This window comes from Polyodon spathula, chromosome 23, assembly GCF_017654505.1.
Source record: "Polyodon spathula isolate WHYD16114869_AA chromosome 23, ASM1765450v1, whole genome shotgun sequence".
NCBI classification, from domain to species: domain Eukaryota; kingdom Metazoa; phylum Chordata; class Actinopteri; order Acipenseriformes; family Polyodontidae; genus Polyodon; species Polyodon spathula.
In genome coordinates, this window is record NC_054556.1 from 7,906,077 (window position 1) to 7,926,538 (window position 20,462).

General features: G+C 35.1%; 1 protein-coding gene across 3 annotated transcripts; it reads left to right on the forward strand.

Moving 5' to 3' along the window:
- Positions 1–751: 751 nt before the first annotated feature.
- LOC121298125 (serine/threonine-protein phosphatase 4 regulatory subunit 2-like) lies at positions 752–13,673 on the forward strand. Of its 3 annotated transcripts, XM_041224961.1 has the most exons (11): positions 752–889; positions 1,372–1,453; positions 3,657–3,704; positions 5,785–5,829; positions 9,018–9,188; positions 9,967–10,060; positions 10,353–10,390; positions 10,827–10,901; positions 11,049–11,192; positions 11,395–11,657; positions 11,912–13,673. In XM_041224961.1, exons 1-11 carry the CDS (start codon positions 856–858, stop codon positions 12,244–12,246), a joined length of 1,329 nt encoding a protein of 442 aa, XP_041080895.1. In that variant the 5' UTR covers positions 752–855; the 3' UTR covers positions 12,247–13,673. The 3 variants fall into 3 exon arrangements, with proteins under 3 accessions (XP_041080895.1, XP_041080897.1, XP_041080896.1); XM_041224962.1 differs by lacking the exon at positions 5,785–5,829 and having other exon boundaries at positions 754–889; XM_041224963.1 differs by lacking the exons at positions 3,657–3,704; positions 5,785–5,829 and having other exon boundaries at positions 753–889.
- The last annotated feature ends 6,789 nt before the right edge of the window (positions 13,674–20,462 follow it).

A 20,462-nucleotide genomic window follows, 5' to 3' on the forward strand; every position in this document is an offset into this window, starting at 1 on the left:
AACAACCCCACTAAAACTCTTAAAGGAATATATAGGAGTGTGTAAGATATGAACCTATGCAATAGTTAGCGTGCCCGCAAACAGCCAAGTAAGATCAATTTATGCCCGTGCCCAAATTACTTGGAGGACCACTGACCTAAAAGGTATGTGTCACACTACATACAGTATGTGACAAAGCAGATCAACAATGACCCAAACAATTAACCTATTTTATTGAAGCTGCCAATGGTTTACTTTCTGGCCTTGGCATAACTAGTTGCACATACTGATATGTGCTGTGTTTATGAGCGTCATTTGTGAATGAGTAGCTATAATGATGCCGAGCGCAACATGTGTACACTCCATAAAAACACGCTACACAATTATGAACTTCAACATAGCACCCAGCCGTGAATTGTTGCAATAGCTGGATTACGGTACTACACTATTATTTTAGCAAAACAAATAAATACAAAATTCTAGCAGACACTTGTTAGTGTATTAACTGGGGATAATGCTATATAACCAGCAAATGGTATTTCTGATACTATAGTACTGCAAAACAATAGCAGTTTAAGATGCATGACTAGCTCTTACCAGCTGCTTGCAGTTGCATGCCTTTAACCCGCGTAGTAGGAGGACGTTATGTGTACATTATGCTGTTTTGATATGGCTCGGCATAGTTGTTATTCCCTCGGTGTCCGGACGCACATTACAGGCTCTGTGAGTTTGGAGGCAGCAGCCAGTGACGTCACGGGCGCCATATTGAAGTGCTGATTTTTGTCTCGGTCGCTGTTGCTTTCTGTCTGTTTCCTGTTGGGATCAGGGGGAGGTAGATAGAAAAAAAAAATAGCTTCTACATTTCACGCAATAATCATGGAAATCGACACACTTCTGGAGGCTCTGAAAGGTGAATACATGTTTTGTAATTCTATCTTTGCCTCGCTAAGAAAGAGTTATTGTGGCGGGAAATAAGCGAAAAGTGTTGTGATGTGTTCAGTGTTCCTGTATGTTGTGTGTTCATTTTTCTAAAATAATTTGCAAACAAAAGGGTCATTATATTGGCATTTTAAACTCCCGATAACGAAAGAAGTATGCGAGAATAGTTTTGGTTTGGTTTAATGCGTTGCGTGTGTTACGTTGTTTACTTAAACGCAATATTGGTTGTTTAGCGACTGTAAACTACATTGTATTACGTAAGGCCTCAATAATAATAATATATTTATTTATCGGGAAACAGGCATGTAATTTATATATTGTTTTACCATGTCCTTTGTGTACTGCTGGTAACTCTTGAAGCGTTATAGTACTAAAGGTTAATTGTAAGACTGCTTTCAATGCTTTGTGTATTTTACTACAATTATTTTTTTCCTGTTAATTTTTTCCCTCCAGATTTTGAAAAGGAAGGGAAGAAGGAAGCGTGTCCAGTTTTGGACCAGTTTCTTTGTCATGTCGCAAAAACTGGAGAGACAATGTGAGTCAATCGGAGACGAGGCCTATTATTTGTTATGGGTTGAATGTGAAGGATGCTGTCTGGCTTTACTGGGGGCTGTGGGAACTGCAGTTAGTTTTAAACATGTTATTTAGCTTGTACAATAAGCATAAACGTATTATAACGTGTTAAATCTAATGTTTATTATTGTAGAGTACAAACAACATATAACTTCTAGCAAAACCATTCCTTTCTACATTTAAATAAAAAAGGAACCCTGTTCACTTTAAGGATCACAATTTTTACATGAAATTGTTTTTTTTCATACACCAGTACCACTTTTATGACAGATTTGTATTGGCTTGTGTTTTGTCAGTGTTCTGGCCAGAAGTCTGTGACCCCATATTGATAAATGATGTTGTGGCTTAAAAAACATTGAGGTGTCAGAAAACAATTTATGCCTAAAAGCAAGATTTGACAATATAGGGTTAACCCAAAGCATTTCTGTGGTAGACTAAAGGTAGATTAAAATTATAAGTGCTAGTAGAGGCTGGTCCAAATAAGAGGGACTGTGATGCTCAGAATTTCTGTAATTGAACTAGCAATATTACAAAAGTGATGGAGACTGGGAGCTATAGATGCAGTTGGTCTATTCTACAGAATGTCAAGTTAGAATTACAGGTTTAAATATCCATACAGCCAACTTTTTGACCTGTTGGTTGATGTACCAGTTGGCAAGGTCTGACCTGGTACTAGTTATGCTGGTACTGTAAACATAAAATGTTCAAGTAAATAAAGAATACAAGTGGATTATAAAGGCTGCATGTAATGCATCTTTTATATTGAAATGTAAAAACAATTTGCTCTTAGTGTAGACTAAATCATTGTACTTTGCCAATCCAAAAATAATATTTGTTAATACAATTAATATATATATGTATTTGTTATTATTAATATTGTAGCTAATTCTGCAAGATTCTTAAATGCAAATAAAAGCGTGTATTTAATGGCATACTTGACATAAACTACTGCACATTTGTGGTTTGTACCTTAACTGAATGCACCACTCAAGCTAAACTGTGTGACATGGAAGTCTGTGACAGTGTAACATTGTAATATATATATATATATATATATATACATGTATATAAAGATAGGGACAACACTGACTAAACTATAGTGTCACGAGGGAAGCGATATTCTGAGAGCAATAATTACACCGGAGCCTATATTGTGAGGGATGTCAGTACCCAGGGTTAAGGGATTGATCACTAAGTACGTTATTAAAGATGTCATTTAGTCATGGCTACAAGTTTGACATTTGTTAAGAGTCAGATTGAAAGGTAAAGACAGAGAGGGAAAACTAAGTCATAGACGTGTACTTCATTCACGACGAGACCGTGTTTGCAGAAACATACTTTCAGCATTTGTTTTATAACTAAATAAATATTAGGGCTATTACATGGTCGTCTTTCCTAATGCAGTTACTTTTTTGCTGCAAGAGGAGCTGAGACTTTCTCCAGGAGATTAAACGCTTCAGCTTCCTTTTCAGCCCCGCTCCGGCAGCTAAATTCCTTCTTCGAGCGCGAGCGCATTCCTTCTTCCCTCTCGCCCAACCCTCTCCCCTTCTCGTACTTGGTTTGCTTGTCTGTCTCTTCCAACTGAACTCACGACCGCCATTTAGCCAGACTGTTTATTGATTTAAAAACTGCTAATTAAAATGATCCACGAGTGGGAATGTTACCTTTTATTTTTTGTAAAAAATATAGCGTTGATTACATGGTGCTTTATGCATGATTAATTCACGGAAAGTTAAATTTGTTTCACTATATGTGCATTAGAGAGAGGGAGTTATTTTATTTTGCATTTTAGTCAGATGTGTGTTGTTGTCTTGTGGCGCCCCCCACCCCGTTCCCCCGTTTATAACACTGTCCAGTTATAACGCTCCTATTGTGTGTCCCAAGACCTGCGTTGTAGCGAGGAAGCACTGTGATGCACTTACATCATAAGTATTCAAAAGTTTATTTTTGAAAGCTCAGTGGATACCTTGCCAAACTTCCTGACTAACAAAAATCTAGTAAAGTTATGTCGTACTGTGGTGTTTATCTTTTCTCATATTGCAATAATTAAATCATTAGTCTTCTGTTTTGTGTAAACCACTGAATGTTTTCAGTGCTTACAGATTACCATATTGGTTTTAGTTTTTTGTTAAATACCTACACCATTTCTATTTTTCCACATTCAGTTGTTCTCGCACAGATGAAGAACGAGGAACTTGTCCTGAACAAGCTTGGTAACTAAATATTTTACCTAAAGAATGTTTTAGTTTGTAGAGTTTTAGGTGTGTGTGTGTGTGTATATATATATATATATATATATATATATATATATATATATATATATATATATATATATAATATATATATATATATATATAAATATATATATAATATATATATAATATATATATATTATATAAAATATATATTAATAAATATCATTTTTATGGCCTGCTTTTTTTTTAATGAAAACCGGACGAAAAAAAAAAAATAAGGTGTCGTATACCCCATGTTCAAAATTATACCTACCGACTGAACACACCAGTTCACCAATTCTTTGTGGTTAAAGAAAGGGGCTTGATACCAGGAGGTCCCTGGTTTTAATCCCCACTCAGCCAATGACTCGCTGTGTGTGACCCTGAGCAAATCACTTAATTTCCTTGTGCTCCGTCCTTCAGATAAGACATAAAATCTAGGTCCTATTTGTAAGTGACAGCAGCAGCAGTTGGTGGTGCATGCTTTACCCCCTAGTCTAAGTCGCTATGGATAAAAGCATCTGCTAAGGACTCCTTAATAATAATAATAGTAGTAATATTAGTAAATATGTTGAATGTCTGTAGTTTCATACTAGCTGTCCTTTTAAAACAAATTTCTGAACACAAACTTCTTTATTATATTGTAAAAAGTTTAAGTTGTAGATTTAGTGGTTGGATTTAAATGTTTCATATGTAACACAAAAGCTTGTGCACATGATGCAAATTAGTGAACCCAGAATAGACCCTATTGTACTGTATAGAGAATGTACTTTTGACTGGTCTTGTAATAGAAGCTGCTGAATGTTAACATCCTGAATATTTAACTGAATGCTCAAGTACAAGTAAAAAAAAAAAAAAAAAAAAACACACGCAGTTTTTGCAGTGTCAACATTTTTTAAAAGACTACGTGGAAAGGGAGGGGGGAGTATATAACAAACTTTAAACACTACTGATGGTACAATTATTATTATTTTTTTTTATCACAAGGAGTCCAAATCTGATAGATCTAGTGTACTGTGACCATTTTAATCAATTTTATGATTTGTAAATCCATACATTTGTTTTATTAAACCTGTAACTTAAGAATGATTGAGTCACACTATGTGACACTGTCTGGTTTACACTTGCATACATATTCTGGAGAGAGTGGCCAAGAGGATGTGTTGCAGAAGATTTTGGTAGTGTAAACACAATGGAATGCGTCCTGTTGTTCTCTCAAATTGGGATTAGATTCTGGCACAGCCGGAATTTTTGCTAGTGTAACCACGCTGGGGAAATGTTCCGAAACAATTTGAGAAAATTCCCTGTAGGCACTGCATGCAAGCCAACTACGTCTTCATCTTGCTGCCTGCCCATGATTAACTAGGTGGTAGCATTAATTTCTGTGATTTTAAAAAATCACTGCGTTATACATTACACGAACATAGTAAAAGTGAAATAAAAATACAAAAATTACCTTTTCCAGAGCTTTTCTAAAACTCAACGTCCACCGCAAGCACTTCATATGATGGCGCTCGATGTTATTACACCACAGTGTCAGATGTCTTCACCTTGCATAGTGCTCTTGCTCATTCTCTTCTGAGAAAAGTACCCTTTGCTGTTTCATACAAGTGTAAATGCAGCCTTTCAGAACAATTTTCTAAACTATTCTGGAACACAGTAAGACTGTAAGGGTTTAAATGCACTGTGCCTTAGCACGATTGGCACCTGAAACCTTTTTGTAATTTGATATTGGGTTATTTAGCGCAATGGAGTGCTGTCTGATCGGTTTGGCTTTCAAAATGACTATACAGCACTGTCTTTGTTTATTGTTCTTTTTGTCCTAACAATTGCATCCTAGTAGCGCTCATTCCTTTAAGGAAATTAATCGATAGTCCACACACTTGGAGCTCTCCCAATTCTTTCTCTAATTAGTATTGAATATGACGCCTGATATTGAAAGCAGTTGTTGGAACACTAGATAGTTAAATTATTTATGTTCTTGTTGAAATGAGACTGTCAATATAATAGTCTTCAAGTTCCTGTTAATTATCCCATCATTTTCTTTTTCCCTATTCAGTTCTCACACCAGTGAAGAAAAGGGAATTTGTTCTGAACAAGCGTGGTAATTAAATATTATACCTATACCTAGGTTTTTTTTTTTTTTTTTTTTGAAGAAATGTTTTTTTATTTAATGAGAAAAGAACAACATGGAACAATACATAACACACCTATACCTAGGTTTTGATGTTTTGTACATTTTAAATACTGTAGTTGGGTACAATTTTCTGTTTGAATGGCATTGAATTCCCAGCAAATACTCAGCTGGTCACTTTAAAAGGGAAGATTGAAGGCTACACATGGTAAATGACACGACTTGGAACGGATTGTTTTTTTTTGGTTGGACTAAATGTGAGGTACTGAGAAATGCTGGTAGCCAGTTAGCATTTTGTGACAAAAAAAAAAAACTTTGAAAGATTAAATTAGGAAACTAGTGTTTCTGGTTTTGAGGTATTGATTTATCATTTTACTAGATTGCTTTTAGAGTCTTTATTACCCTTCTTTGCTCATGTATTTCTACAGTATATCATTTTATGTTTTTCATGTTGGCAAATATCACTGGCTTCTAACGTCTGACGAAACAAGTCTGGTAGTCCAACTACTGGTGGAAATGATTGACAGAAATCCGTGTGGAAGCAGCACTGGGCACAAGTAGTGTGGGAAGCTGTATGCTACACTGGTGTGGCACAGACAGCTGTGTGAAGGATCAGTCCCTTACATAATTAGAATTTTGGGGAGCAGCCACAGGAACAACTCTTACTCTTGCTGTGACTTGAAGAATTTGAGGTTGAAGAGGAGTGGGTGAATAAACTTTTCTGGACGGATTTCTTAACCATTTTATACTACAGTGCCTTCCAAAAGTATTGGGACAATGAAGTCTAAACTGGGATTTTCACTGTGAACTCTAATAATCATTTCTCCTGGGGGGAGAATAAAAAAAAAAAAAAAAATTAAATGACTGATAAGTACAACTCCTAAGTGTTTTTAATTTTTAATCATGTCAATTCAGTTCTACCCTCTTGGGTCAATTAAACAAATTGATAGTGTTGAACCTCTATTTTGGAGGAGCCAAAGTATTGGCTGACAGTTGTCTCTTGGTCAGGTGTTTGTTGTTGGGTAATTAGACTCTCATAAGAGTGTGAACATCCTATCAACCTGTTTCGCTTTGACATCAGTGTTTGGAGTCCGTAGTCGAAAATCAATATGAAAACCAAAGCATATTCTTTTCTATTAAAGAAAAGCAGGCAATTTTGAAGCTGAAAAAAAAGAAACTCTGTCAGAACCATAGCACAGAAATGGGGCATACTAAAATCAACAATTTGGAATATACCGAAGAAGAAAGAAACCACAGGTATAATTACCAATCAGCCAAGACCGGGTCGGCCAAGAACATCTGCAGTTGGTGACAGAAACATTATCAGAGCTTTCAAGGAAAACACTAAAACAACTGTCGGTGAAATCACCAACAACCTCCAGAGTGCAGGGGGGAAGGTATCAAAATCCACAGAAGACTGAGACAGAAGTACAAAGGCTACACTGCAAGATGTAAAACCTCTCATCAGCACCAATAACAGAAAAGCCAGATTAGAATTTGCTTGGAAGTACAGACGAGCCAGGAGAGTTTTGGATCAAAGTTTTATGGACAGATGAGACCAAGGTGAAACTTTACCAAAGTGATGGAAAGGTTAAAGTGGAGCCAGAAAGGAACTGCAGATGCACCAAAAAACACCACCTCATCTGTGAAGCATGGTGGAGGTAATGTCATGGCCTGGGGATGCATGGCCGCCTCTGGAACTGGCTCACTCGTCTTTTATTGATGATGTAACTAATGATTGCAGCAGCAGAATTCTGAAGTTTACAGAAACATTTTGTTTGCTTATGTAGAACAAAATGCTTCCATACTTGTTTGGCAGTGCTACACCATGCAGCATGTGAATGACCCAAAACATACGGCCAATGCAACCAAGTTCATCAGGAGAAAAAAGTGGAAAATCTTAGACTGGCCAAGTCAATCTCCAGATTTGAATCCAATTGAGCATGAATTTTACATGCAAAAGAAAAAATTGAAGTCAGAACAACCCAAGAATAGACACGAACTCAAAATGGCTGCAGCAAAGGCTTGGCAAAGCATCTCAAATGATTAGACAAAGTTTGGTGAGCTCAATGGGTTGCATATTTCATACCGTTAGTGCCTCAAAGGGATATGCAACCAAGTAATGACTATTACACCCTGAAAGTTACTTAATGAATGTGTTCCACTACTTGTGGTCAATTGAAATAAGTGGGTTGAACACAAAGTGTTTTTTTGTTCTGGTATGATCAGATGTATGCATGGAATTACCCAAAAATAAAACATATTTATTGTACTTATTATTCATATTAATCTCATGATCACAAATACAAATTGCTTTACTGTAAAGCAAAAATAACAAGTTATACCTTTTGAAATGTGTACTAAAAACAAAAATGGTTAGTTTATTATTTATTGTGGTTTTCTTATACACACACACACACACACACACACACACACACAGGTTTCATTTTGTTACCAGTCACTGTATTCTGCTTTTAACTATATTCCGTTGCTGATGGTCTCTCATATTTTTAGTTGATAATAGTGGATATGAATGTGAAGGTTGTATTTTGTTCAAGAGCAGCAATGTACTGAAGGATTTATTTATTTATTTATTTATTTTTTTTATTATTAAATATCAACTTAACCTTTCTTTAGAGGTGAGAAGGCAGTCAAGCTGAGTCCAGCCCTAGTTTGCAAACTCTTTTGTAACCCGTAAAAGTACTGATTTACAGGTTAAGTACCACGAACATGGCTAATGCTTGTGTTCGGGTTTCACAGTCTGAATATCCCAATGAACATCACAGAACACAGATTTAGTGTTTGACTCATTCAAGTGGTTTCACTGTTTCTGTTCTTGGCTATAAAGAGAAAATGTGCCCCTTGCTGGGGTGGAATATAGTGGAGGCATCCATGTGTAGGTCACAGGGACTTTCCTGATTCTCTTATTTTGTTACAGCTGTGGTTTGGGATGTGCGTAGTAAAATACTTTCATGTTCATCTGATAAATATTGGACTTTTGTAGCTGTAATTTCACTCACACAAACATTTACTAATTTTAAATAAGTTAGTGAAAGTGTTAATTTGAGAGAGAGAGAGATGAATACGTATTTCTGATTGTAACACTGTTGTAAATATATACAGTACTGTTTTTTTTTTCTATTTCCTTCTCTTTCCAGGATTCAATGGTCGCAGTTCAAAAGCTACTTCCTGTTTAAACTTGAGAAGGTGATGGATGATTTTAGAGCATCAGCCCCTGAACAACGAGGACCTGCTAACCCTAATGTGGAATACATTCCCTTTGAGAAAATGAAGGAACGGATACTTAAAATCGTAGATGGATATAATGGGTACGTTTATAGGACCAATTACACCTTTCTCTTCCAGAGTAAAATGTAGAGCCCTGTGTTTTTGCTGTAATTTGTCTATTCTGGTGAAGCTGAATTCTCTGAAGCTCGAGCTGTAACCTACAGTATTCAGACTCGATCAGTCATGTATGGATAACATTGACGTTAGATAAGATTTCCTAACTAATGTTAGGATACGTTGAGACACTGAGGAAATTGTAGACACTGCTGCCTTAGGAAATGCTTTTGCACTATCAATTTACAAAAAATCCTATCCTAGCCATGAAAGATAGGAAAGCAAGTTAGGAAATTGTTCTGTATATGGCCCCAGGGTGTGTTCTTTGTTTGTTTACATTTGTTAATGTGTTTTCTGTTTTAGAATATTTGATGCATTAAAGTTGACGCTTTCATTAAATGAATTATCTGGTATGTAAATTCCTCATATGGTAAAATAGCGCCATCTGCTGTGGTTAATAAAGTATTTGCAACGGGCCTATCCACTTAAAGTAGTAAAACCCCAAGTTTACTGTTAGGAAGAATAATCAAGGACTTTTTTATTTAGATGGAAATATCTGAAGACTTTAATATGCACAGTTGACATCCTTTGTCCACTGCCATTTTAATATGCTAGCTGTTTTAATATTATCTACTTATTTCATTTGTCTAATGTCCCCTTTTTATAAGTATTAGAAATGTATTTCCTGGATAATTAATTGTATTCTTGAATCTGTTGCAATGTCTGTCTAAATAAATCATTGTTCTTTTCTTCTGTCAATTTCAGAATTCCCTTTACCATTCAGCGACTCTGTGAATTACTAACTGATCCTAAGAGGAATTATGCAGGAACAGACAAATTTCTCAGAGGTGTAGAAAAGGTAATCATGATTAAATCATTGTTGTGGAAGTGATGCTCTTTGAAGAATCGAGATCCAACACATGCATTTATGGATACATTTCTCATACATTTAATAGGAACTCCACTACTAGAGCACATCTTGTTGAATTTAATCTGCCCTTGCATTAGCACTTTTAAATAGCCTAATACTTGTTTTTGAACTTGTTACTAGAATATTTGTTGGCAGTATTAGTTTTTAAAAGGCAAAAGCATACAACAGAAAGGTATCATCAGTATCTTTAATAACATTGTTGAATTTTCTTTTTTCTTAGAATGTTATGGTTGTCAGCTGTGTTTATCCAACATCAGAGTAAGTAAAAAAAAAAAAAAAAAAAAATGTTAAGCAATTTTAGAAAATATTACATTTTATACCCAACTTTTGTTCATGTTCTATGCCATAAAATAATAAATTATGTACTCTTAGCTTAGATACGTGTTTACTCTCTATAAAATACTCACAACTGTTGCACTAATGAACATTTTAAAATCTTCATTATGCAGATCTATGCATATGAAAAAGAGAGGGATCGTTACCTCCTATTGATTTTGTGCAATGTGCAAAAATCTTTGTTGGCCAAAGGGCATGAATTGACTGCAGAAGGTTGTGTGTGGTTCACAGCTGGAGTTTTTTCTTGGCAGTCTTCTGTAGCATTGTCTGTAGGTGAAGATTTGAGATGGTACAATCATTTAATTATGAGTATTGCGAAATAACAATTCAGTTGACTTGTAATTCAATTCCGTTTTAGGAAAAATGGTTCCAGTAGTTTGAACAGAATGAATGGAGTTATGTTTCCTGGTAATTCTCCTGGATATTCAGACAGGTAAGGATTTGAGGGAAAGTGGCAAAAGTGTTGAACTGCCTTTGGCAAAAGTGAAGATCTTTTAGCTGTGTTAATGCTGGAGTTTGCGGAATTATTATATTTATGCTGATGTATATTCTGTAGTAACTTATTGTCCTTGTTTTTCAGAACCAATGTAAACGGGCCTGGAACACCAAGGCCGATGATTAGACCAAAGCTTTCGTTATCAAGTCCTTTAGCAACAAATGGTTTACCTGACAGTACGGAAAATAAAGAACCTACAGTAGAGCAGATAGAGGAAAAGACTCACGGGTAAAAATTTAATGTAAAAATAAATAAACTGCTTAAATCTCTTCAATAAAACATGCTGTCTTAAAGCTTATGTCATATTTATTGACATTACACTTTCTGTATTTGATTGTTTGCTGCAATGGTTTAGCATATCTGATAATAGACCTTTTCTAACTGCTATTTTTCAAGCCTGCTAACTAAATAAATGCTTTTCTTTTCAAAGTGAATCTGCAGCAGAAGGGGAAGGTGTTCTGGGCAGCCCAGTTAAAAATAAACACCTTGAGGAAGAGGACCCTATGGAGGCTGAGGGTCATGAGGTAAAAAGGCTGAAGTCTGACAAAGAGGAAGAAGAGAAGGAAACTCCCCAAGCTGCACCCAGTGAAAGCTCTTCTGAAATGCCAGAGGAAGCTGAAACCTCTTTAGCTCATCAAGAGGGGGAGAAGTATAGCAGTCAGTGTGCAGACCAACAAGGGTTAGAAGAAGAAGGTAATGTATTAAGAGTTTATACTGCTGAAAAGATTTCCATAATTATATGAAAGTGTGGTTTATACTCGTGGGGGGGGGGGGGGGGGAGCAATTTGAAAATGCAGACTTCATAATGTACATTGTAAACACATGTGGACCACGTACTGTGAAAGTATTCACATATGAGAAATGCATAATTATTTTGTATTTCTAAAATATTTTACAGTTACTGTTGCAACATACCTTATTAATCTTGCCTTTTTTTCTATTTTCAGAACCTTCAAGCACGCAGACTGAAACCCCAGATGGGGCAGCCAATGAAGAGAAGGTTCATAGTGAAGTCTCTACTGGCAGTGAAGATTCTACTGAGGAAAGTAATCAAATGGACCAGTCAGAGGAGCAGACTCAGCCAGAGAATGATTTAAGCACTGAAGCCAGGGAAACCAATGAGAATACTGCCATTGTCAGTAGCACCAGTGAAGAATGCAGTGGGAATGAAGAACCTGGGACAACCTCATCCGTTGAAACTCCCGAAATTCCATCGGAGAGTGCAATGGAAAATGGCACAGAAGCTACAGATACTGCAGAAGAACCTATGGAACAAGACTAATTATAGAATATTTCTGGTGCAGTATTTTCCATGAGGCTCTGATTTTACACTGTAAAAAATATATGTAATAAAAGTGGACATTTAGGTTTTCAAAGAGAAGGTTCTCCAAGACTTCTCCAAGGAGTTAAAACCTGGAAGAGTTGCTCATCCTAAGTACTGTGAATTCCAGCTCCTTCAGATCAGGCTTAACGCTGACATTCTTGTTTTGGTCAAATCAGTGGTTTGTGTATAGATTTTTATTTAGAATAAAGTTTTTAAACTGGAAGGTTAGAATTATTAACAACTTTTTTTGGACCTCATTACATGTTACATTACATTTTTCTGACTTATGTGACAGGTTTTCATACTACAACATTTAAACACATTTTTAGGGTTTCATTTTAGAATTCCAAACTTCATTTTTAATACTCTTAACATTGTGGTGCAGTTCATGCAATTTTCTTTTGCTTTCTGTCTCCAAGATGTTCTTTTCGAAAACTGCACAAGGTTTCAATATCTCCGTCTCACAAAACCTAACCTTACGTGAAACCCTAAAATCAGCAATGTGTTGAATTGCCAGGTTTAAAACACATTCCAAGAAAGCAAGTCAAACTGTTCACCACTGTCATATACATTGAGGTGCCTGTATCGGTGGGTTTCATTCAGCTACAGGAGAACATGGTTAATGTGAGGGACTGAACTAATTATAAGCTGTTTGACTGAAGCTTTGATTTAAAGAATGAATGCCTTTTCTAGCAAATATAATGGCATTGATTAGAAAAAGTTATTAACTCACATTTTTCAAATGGTGTGACTATGTAAGGCGGTTATTCTAAAATTATTTTGTGTGCAGAGGTCATTTCTTAGACATACCACGGACTGTATTGGAAGAGCCATCTAGCATGTTAACATTATGTTGTAAAAAAAAAATTAAAATTAAAAAAGCCTAATACAAAAAATATAATTTTAGGGGTGCATTGAACCACCATAATTTATATACAATTTTGAACTGAATGACCTATTTTTTGAACATACTACTTTGACAGCCAGTGGTTGTTTCATATTTGAAGACCAGCTCAAAGCACAAATATTCCTTCAGTCTCCAGATATTTTCAGTGTAAAACCACCTTTGTATATTCCGTGTCCTGTCAGCTACAACACTTGCTACAATTACTGGCTGTCAAGTTTGTACCTGTTTCTGCAACTGTACTTTTTGATATTTAGAATTTTTAAATTTCTGTACCTAGATTTTGTAGATTGTAAAGTGTTCACGGCCTTTGTTAAACAGTATATAATTTGGATAATTTCTGTGTGTAAACTGAATGCTTGGGCTTTCAATACAGTATTCATATAAAGCAATAAATGTTAAAGTTATAAGTGTGGGTATGCTTTATTTGTATCAATGCCACAACTATTTTACTTTTGCAGCAATAAAAGCTTTTAAATAATTTGTTCTGTGTCTCCCCTCCTAACCCTAGCATTTTAATGTCTTTGTTTTTTTTGTTTTTTTAATGTAACCAGTATTTTGGTTTGGGAAATTTAACTTTAAAGCTTGTTATGGTATCTTGAGTAACTGCTGCTTTGCTGTGAAAACACCAGTTATGGAAGCCAGCATTAATATGCTATATTGCATTATTGATCTCTATATAACATGCAATCTGTATATAGCATGATGAACAGGATGATGGAAGCAAATGATTACTTAATTAAACCAATAGTATGTATAATCTTAATATACAATTAAGCTCTCTGCACTAATTCAAAAGAAGTTCCATTGGATTAGATATGATGTTTACATTAAACACTTCTTTTCTGCTAATGGAAAATTAAATTTACACCCATAGAACATTCAGTACTCTGAAAGTCTGAACCTTTTCAGTGTTTCAATTAATTGGTCATTAATATAACGTATACTTCAGTGTTTATGTTGGATTGTATTGCAGTGTACTTAAGTCTTTAAAATTAGTATGATGTCTGTTGGTTTAATTTATATTAAAATTTGCTTCTATTCTCAAAGGAAATAAATCTGGATTTTCCAAATCCCGGTTATGGAGTACGTCATGGGCAGCCATTTAACGGTAGTCTTTGAATACCCATCTCTTAGGAAATAAGATAGGGTCAATAGGGAATTGGATACAGCTTGAAATAAAATGAGCAATAATTTGATAAATGCTAGAGATTAAGGGGCTGAATCCTTCTTGCTGACAGGATGTGAATGTGGGTCTTCTGCAGTGGTTTTTAAGAGATTGGCAATGTTAGTTGTCCAAATATTTTAACCAGTTTTTGTTTGACATTACCATTACCATTATTTATATTTAATGTATTCTGTATTTGGAAATGTCATTGTAATATTGAGCGTAGTTTAATTATTGGCATATAAATTTAGTGAAACCTGTACAGACCTTTACACATGTTTATTACGGGAAGCGACACAAGGTAAAAGGGTGTGCAATCTTGTTTTAATAAGAAATTCTGCATTTTGGATTTCTGTGAAAATAGTGTTACTTTTCTTTTATTGAAGGGAATTATAGGGCATTTAAACATTGTTTTATTTAAGCATTTGCATGCCATGTATGGGTTCTGTCGAAGAAACACAACTTATACAGCTGACTGTTCCAAAAGATTGATGTCTCTCAGGCTAGCTAGTCTTTTAAGAAATCAATGTGCTTAAAATTATAACCCCCTTTCACTGACATTGTTTTAAAATTTTGACGTTTTAAATTTTTAATCAACATTTTGATGTTTTTGCCAGGGGTTTCACAAACAGTTCACAGATTCGTGGTACATGAAAAATTACCAAAGGATTGGTGCTTCTTAATATTGTCCTGTGTTTGCTTGCATTAAAATGCTCAATAATAGAATGTACTGGTCTCTGTGATTTTAAATGGCCAGTTAACTAACAAGTCTCCTTAATCTGGGTTAAAGCTGGAGCATATGCTTTAAAAATACCATTAAAGTAAACCATTAAATATAACTGTTCCAAAGTGATAATACTTTAGCTAAAACAAAGGATTTGCTGCTGAAATGAAATCACATGCTGCTTTTCACAATCACAACGCATTTCTTTACCAAAAGAAAGTGTGTTACCATTTTTCAAATTACACGAATTACGGTACTTGTACAGTTTGTCATATGAATGCTGAACTTTACAGGGTGAGCCTAGCCTTGGAGTGTTGCCCTGCACGCAATTGATATCTGCTGCATGTTCAGCTGACAGGCAAAGTTTAGGCCATCCCTTTTTAAACAATGAATTAATGCTCAACTAGAGGAGGATGCCACACGTTCTGTATTTAAGGTTGAGTTTAACATATATGTCATGACAATATGTATCTGTGTGCAGGTTGTTCCACTCACTCCAAAAGAGACTTTTAAGGTCTTGAAAGTTTGGTGATTTTATATTATAGTTGATCTAATAAACAGCATCACATCTTCAAATCTATTACCAATGTTTATAGTACAGTTAATATGCAAGGAACTATTTTATGCACTTTGTACATGTTGTTATTTTTTTTTAAACATAAAATATATTGATAAATGCACTAACATCAAAATCAACGTCAAAGTTATTCTAGTACTTTACAATAGCATGTGAAACGATGTTGTAATTAACAGCCTGAGACCCTGTAGGTAAAGTGTATTTGCAAGGACAGCTTTCAGTTCTAGTACGTCAGGTGCATGTTCACTATTTAAGTCTTGCAAAACAAATACAACGTGTAACCCATACTGATCTTGGGCATCAGTCGACTCGCTAGTGACCACTGATAACAAATAGACTCCATAGTCTCCTGCTTTGTGATACACGAAAACTTTCGATAATCATTCATGTCTCAGCTGGGCTGAGGAATCACTCTACCATTTGCTACAGTCTGCAGAATTTACCAAACTTTTGGGTTTTCAAAAAGTTTTCCAATTTTTCAAGAGCGATATTTGCGCAAACAAACGCCTCTGTCAGGTCAAAGTGTAATGCGTTTCGTGCTTCACGGTTTTCACTGGACTTTTGGAACATGGAAGTTTTTGTTTCTTTGCAGGTATCACGTGGATGGCGAATAGAACACGCAGGCACGTAGCAGAGCTGAAATACAAATACTAATTATTGTTAAGAACATTGTAAAAATCGCGATTATCGGGCTAATTTCACGATTTCCGGGCAGCCCTGAAATAGCGATTTACACAGGGCCTTAAGTATGATGCACATTTTTTATTTTTTTTTAAAGCGCATGTAGGAAGCATGGTAATGTACAGTGACGAAAGCCGGTCCAATACGAGTTGCTCGTAATTCAATTTCATTGAGGTGGCACATGGAAACTAATAGTTGTGCTCAGGTTAAATTCCGGTGAATTGTGGTGTGGGCTTCATAGTGAAGCATCTTAGTGAGGGAGCTCTGTAGCTGTAATAAATGCTCTTTAATAAACGTGATTGAGATCTAAGCATTGCATATAACTTTGGCACAGTACTACAATGACTTTTTTTTTTTTAAAGTCAAATAATTTAGCCAGTCAACCATAATGAATTAGTAAACTGTTCTGGATGTACAGGTGTAAGCAATATGGTAAACTTCATTCATTGACCACTTATCTTTTCTGCTTATTTACCTGACGAGGCAAACAGTTTACAAAATTTCAATGCAATTGGAGGATTAGCCTAAATTTGTGTTTGGGGGTAAAACCTAAGGCAGGTATTATTACAGAGGTGTATTCTGCAGCTTGTTTATAAAGGAAAGTTCATATATATTCATATATATATATATATATATATATATATATATATATATATATATATATATAATATATATATATATATATATCACCTTCTGGAAGAGAGTTCAACAACGTAAGATTAAATTTAACTATTGTTGTTAAATCTTCCGGATTGTCGACTTCAAGTCGACTAGCTTTCAATGATACTGCGAAGTTAAAATGATACACCAATGACAAAGCTGACACGTATAATAAAATCTTTGATTATTTTGCCAATACAATTACTGTTTCTTCTGTATTTGTTTCGAGAACTTCAAGTCGAAATCTCGCTTGCTTGCTTGTCAGCTTGGACAGTTGCCGTGCCTAGCAAATTAGGATAATTCCATTGGATTTCAATTTTATCTCAATTCATCAGAAATTCTGAACTATATACAAATTACTCCATGACTCATTTTAACATTTAATCACAATATAGTGACCTATTGTAAATGACAAAAGTAATTTATAAGTATGTTGGATAATATAAAATGAAATGCTGTTTTAATAACCTTGAAACCAAAAGAAGTCACTTGTAAGATATTATGCTCATAACTCCATTTTATGTGGGATGACAGTAATATATGTATTCATTTAACAAAAGGGTCAGTCTGTGTTTTAATGTAACGGCCATACGGTTCATTCTAAGGAGAACCTTCATATTGTGCCATGAAGTCACCATTACCTTGTTTTTTTTCATTTATTTATTTTTTAATAAGCAGTGTTTATTCTAGGAAACGTCTACTATCTTAATAGTACAGGTTATAGATTTAATATTCCTTTCTGATAAAAAAAGTAAAAGGCCCTTCTCAGGGAAATGTTTGAAAAAGAGAAAGGAACATGTTCATCTTTACCTAAGCTGTGTATTGAAATGTCACATGGTAACCAGTCAATTACTTTTATAGTGCTACCATATCAAATTGTTCACAATTAAATTTGCATGCATTGAATTGAATACATTTGAGCTGTTAAAGAGCAGAAGATCTACTGGAAATAAACATGGTTAACATGAAAATGTAGCACACAGGATTTTCCAGTGCTTGTAGAAAAGTACATATATTAACATGTATATTATATTGTACATTGATTACATGATTTTGTTACACTGCTGTATGTGAAGATTACTTACCAATAAAGTGATTCCACACTACGCTAAATCATTGCACTATAGGGAATGTCTGGTTTTGGGTTTCCCAATGAATTCTTTGGTTGATATATCATTTCATGGCATTGGCCTAAAACAGGCACATTTTAGTTTGTTTACCCAGTAGTCCAGTTTTGCTTATTCAGGGTTTGAACAGCCTGCCCATGCAGGTAGCTTATCTGCTTTCCAATGCATTTTCCAATGCATTTTTTGCTGTTGTTGTTATTCTTTTGTTGTGAAATCAAGCAAATTGTACTGTAATATATTTTTTAACCAAAAGGGGGAGCTGTTTAGTTTTCAACCAAACACGTTTAAAAGGTTTACAATAACTAAAGTTATTGATATGCAAGAAGATTCTGAAACATAATGTGCTTGAAGTTATTGTACACAGTGGTATTTAAAAACGAATGTACTTGAAGCTGCAGAGTCCCACGATGATCAATTTATTTTATGCTAAAATGTCATTTCTATGTGTCTGCACTTTGTCCTTCGACAGTTCAGCTTTTGTACTTTCTACCCTTTTCTACTGTACACTGTGGGAACAATAGAGACAAATGTAACTTGCTGAAATGCTGGCAGTTTTTTCTGGCAGCGGATAACAGCTGTATTCTGATTGACTCACGTGCACAGTTAAATATAGGTATCTGGTACTCTTTTTTAATTTAATAAACCAAGGGCTCTTGTGCTAGAGGGGCTTTTCCCTGTAATCTAGTTACTCAGCCTCAATTCGTCTACCTTGCATTGTGTAGTATTTTTCAGCAGTCACTGTGGCTTGTAAGAAAAGCCAGCCAAGTGACAATTTTCATGAGATGGATATCTCAGCAGTGTATTGAATTGAATTATAAGGCCCGCTTTCCTCCTGCGTTCTTTTTAAAAACATTCATTCAGATTAAAGAGTAGCTGCAGACAAGACAACAGGAGGTGCTTGAAGAAGTCATTCAGAAAATTGCACAAGAGACGATGGATGATTTAGATCAGCACTTGAACTATATACCGGCATTTGTTAGAGTTAGGGTTAACCTGTAATTTGACTTTATTTGAATATATGCTGCAGTTTGCATGCTTGTGGGGTGTGTGTGTATGGGGGGAGGGGTGTGTGATCTAATATAAGATATAAACTTTGATATCTTTTAACCTTTGACCTTTTTTGGCAGAGTAGTTTGCCCTCATCCAAAACACAATGTTATGCATCCACAAAGCCAACTGCATCGAACTGCTGATGATAAGAAGCCTGTTACAGAGGCTTCAGAGTGACCAGCATGCAGAATATGAAGCAGATGGTGCTTGATGCAGGGGGATGCTCTGTGGGGGTAGTGGGATTAGACAAGGGTTAATTGTAACCCCACATGTTAATTTTTTTGCCAAGATCTACTTACAATCATCACCTTTGTTACCAAAAACACAAGCTTCTTTTAGCGTTTCTGCTGTAGTAGCATTTCCAAAAGTCACATCTACTTGAATTTAGATAAGAAGGCTAAAACCTAACAAGATAAGTCAAAATCTAGAAAACAGCTATGTTTTAATGTGTAGCTGAAATGTCTGCTAAATTGAGTAATAGAATATTCCTTGCACTAGACGTGTTTGTGTCATGTTGATGAATGGTAAATGTTTGAGAGAAAAAATATGTTTTTCTTACTATCATTTTTGGATGGCCCAGAAGGTTAGGGACTGACATTTATATTGCACATTTTCTAGAGGAATTTCAATAAGCATTTTAATAATAACCTCAGTTCCCTGTACTGTACATTCATTTGATATATGTGTAATGAAAATGTTAATTTCCTTTAAAAAATATTTTAAATTTAATTAAGTGCAATTATCATCCATCAGATGGCACCATATGTTAAGCATAAATAGTATTGTAATAAAAGATAAACAATATTGATTTACTCATATTATACAAATAAATAAATAAACTGATCTGCCAAAAAAAAAATAATAAGAATAAGAATAAGAATAATAGCACCTTGTAGCATCCATGGTAGCAGGTATGAACATTTCTTTTATCCATAGTAATCTGATAACTGTTTTAGATTGTATTGTAGGCAGATGCAGTCAACAGCAGCCCCAGTTTGATACTGAAACAAGATGAGCTTTACAGAACGGTTTCATGTTACTGATGTAAACATGAGTCAGTGTATTTCTGTTTAAAACCTTCCTTGTTTTCTGCTGTTCCATGTTCTTACCGTGCCTATTTCTGATATGCTTTGGAGGACGTGTAACACTATAGAGCTTTCCATATATATAAAAAAACCAACCAAAAAAAAAAAAAAAAAAACCATTTATCCAGTTAACATGAAACTTGGTTTTAGAATAGTATCCAAGTCTGTGTGTGTGTGTGTGTGTGTATGTATATATAT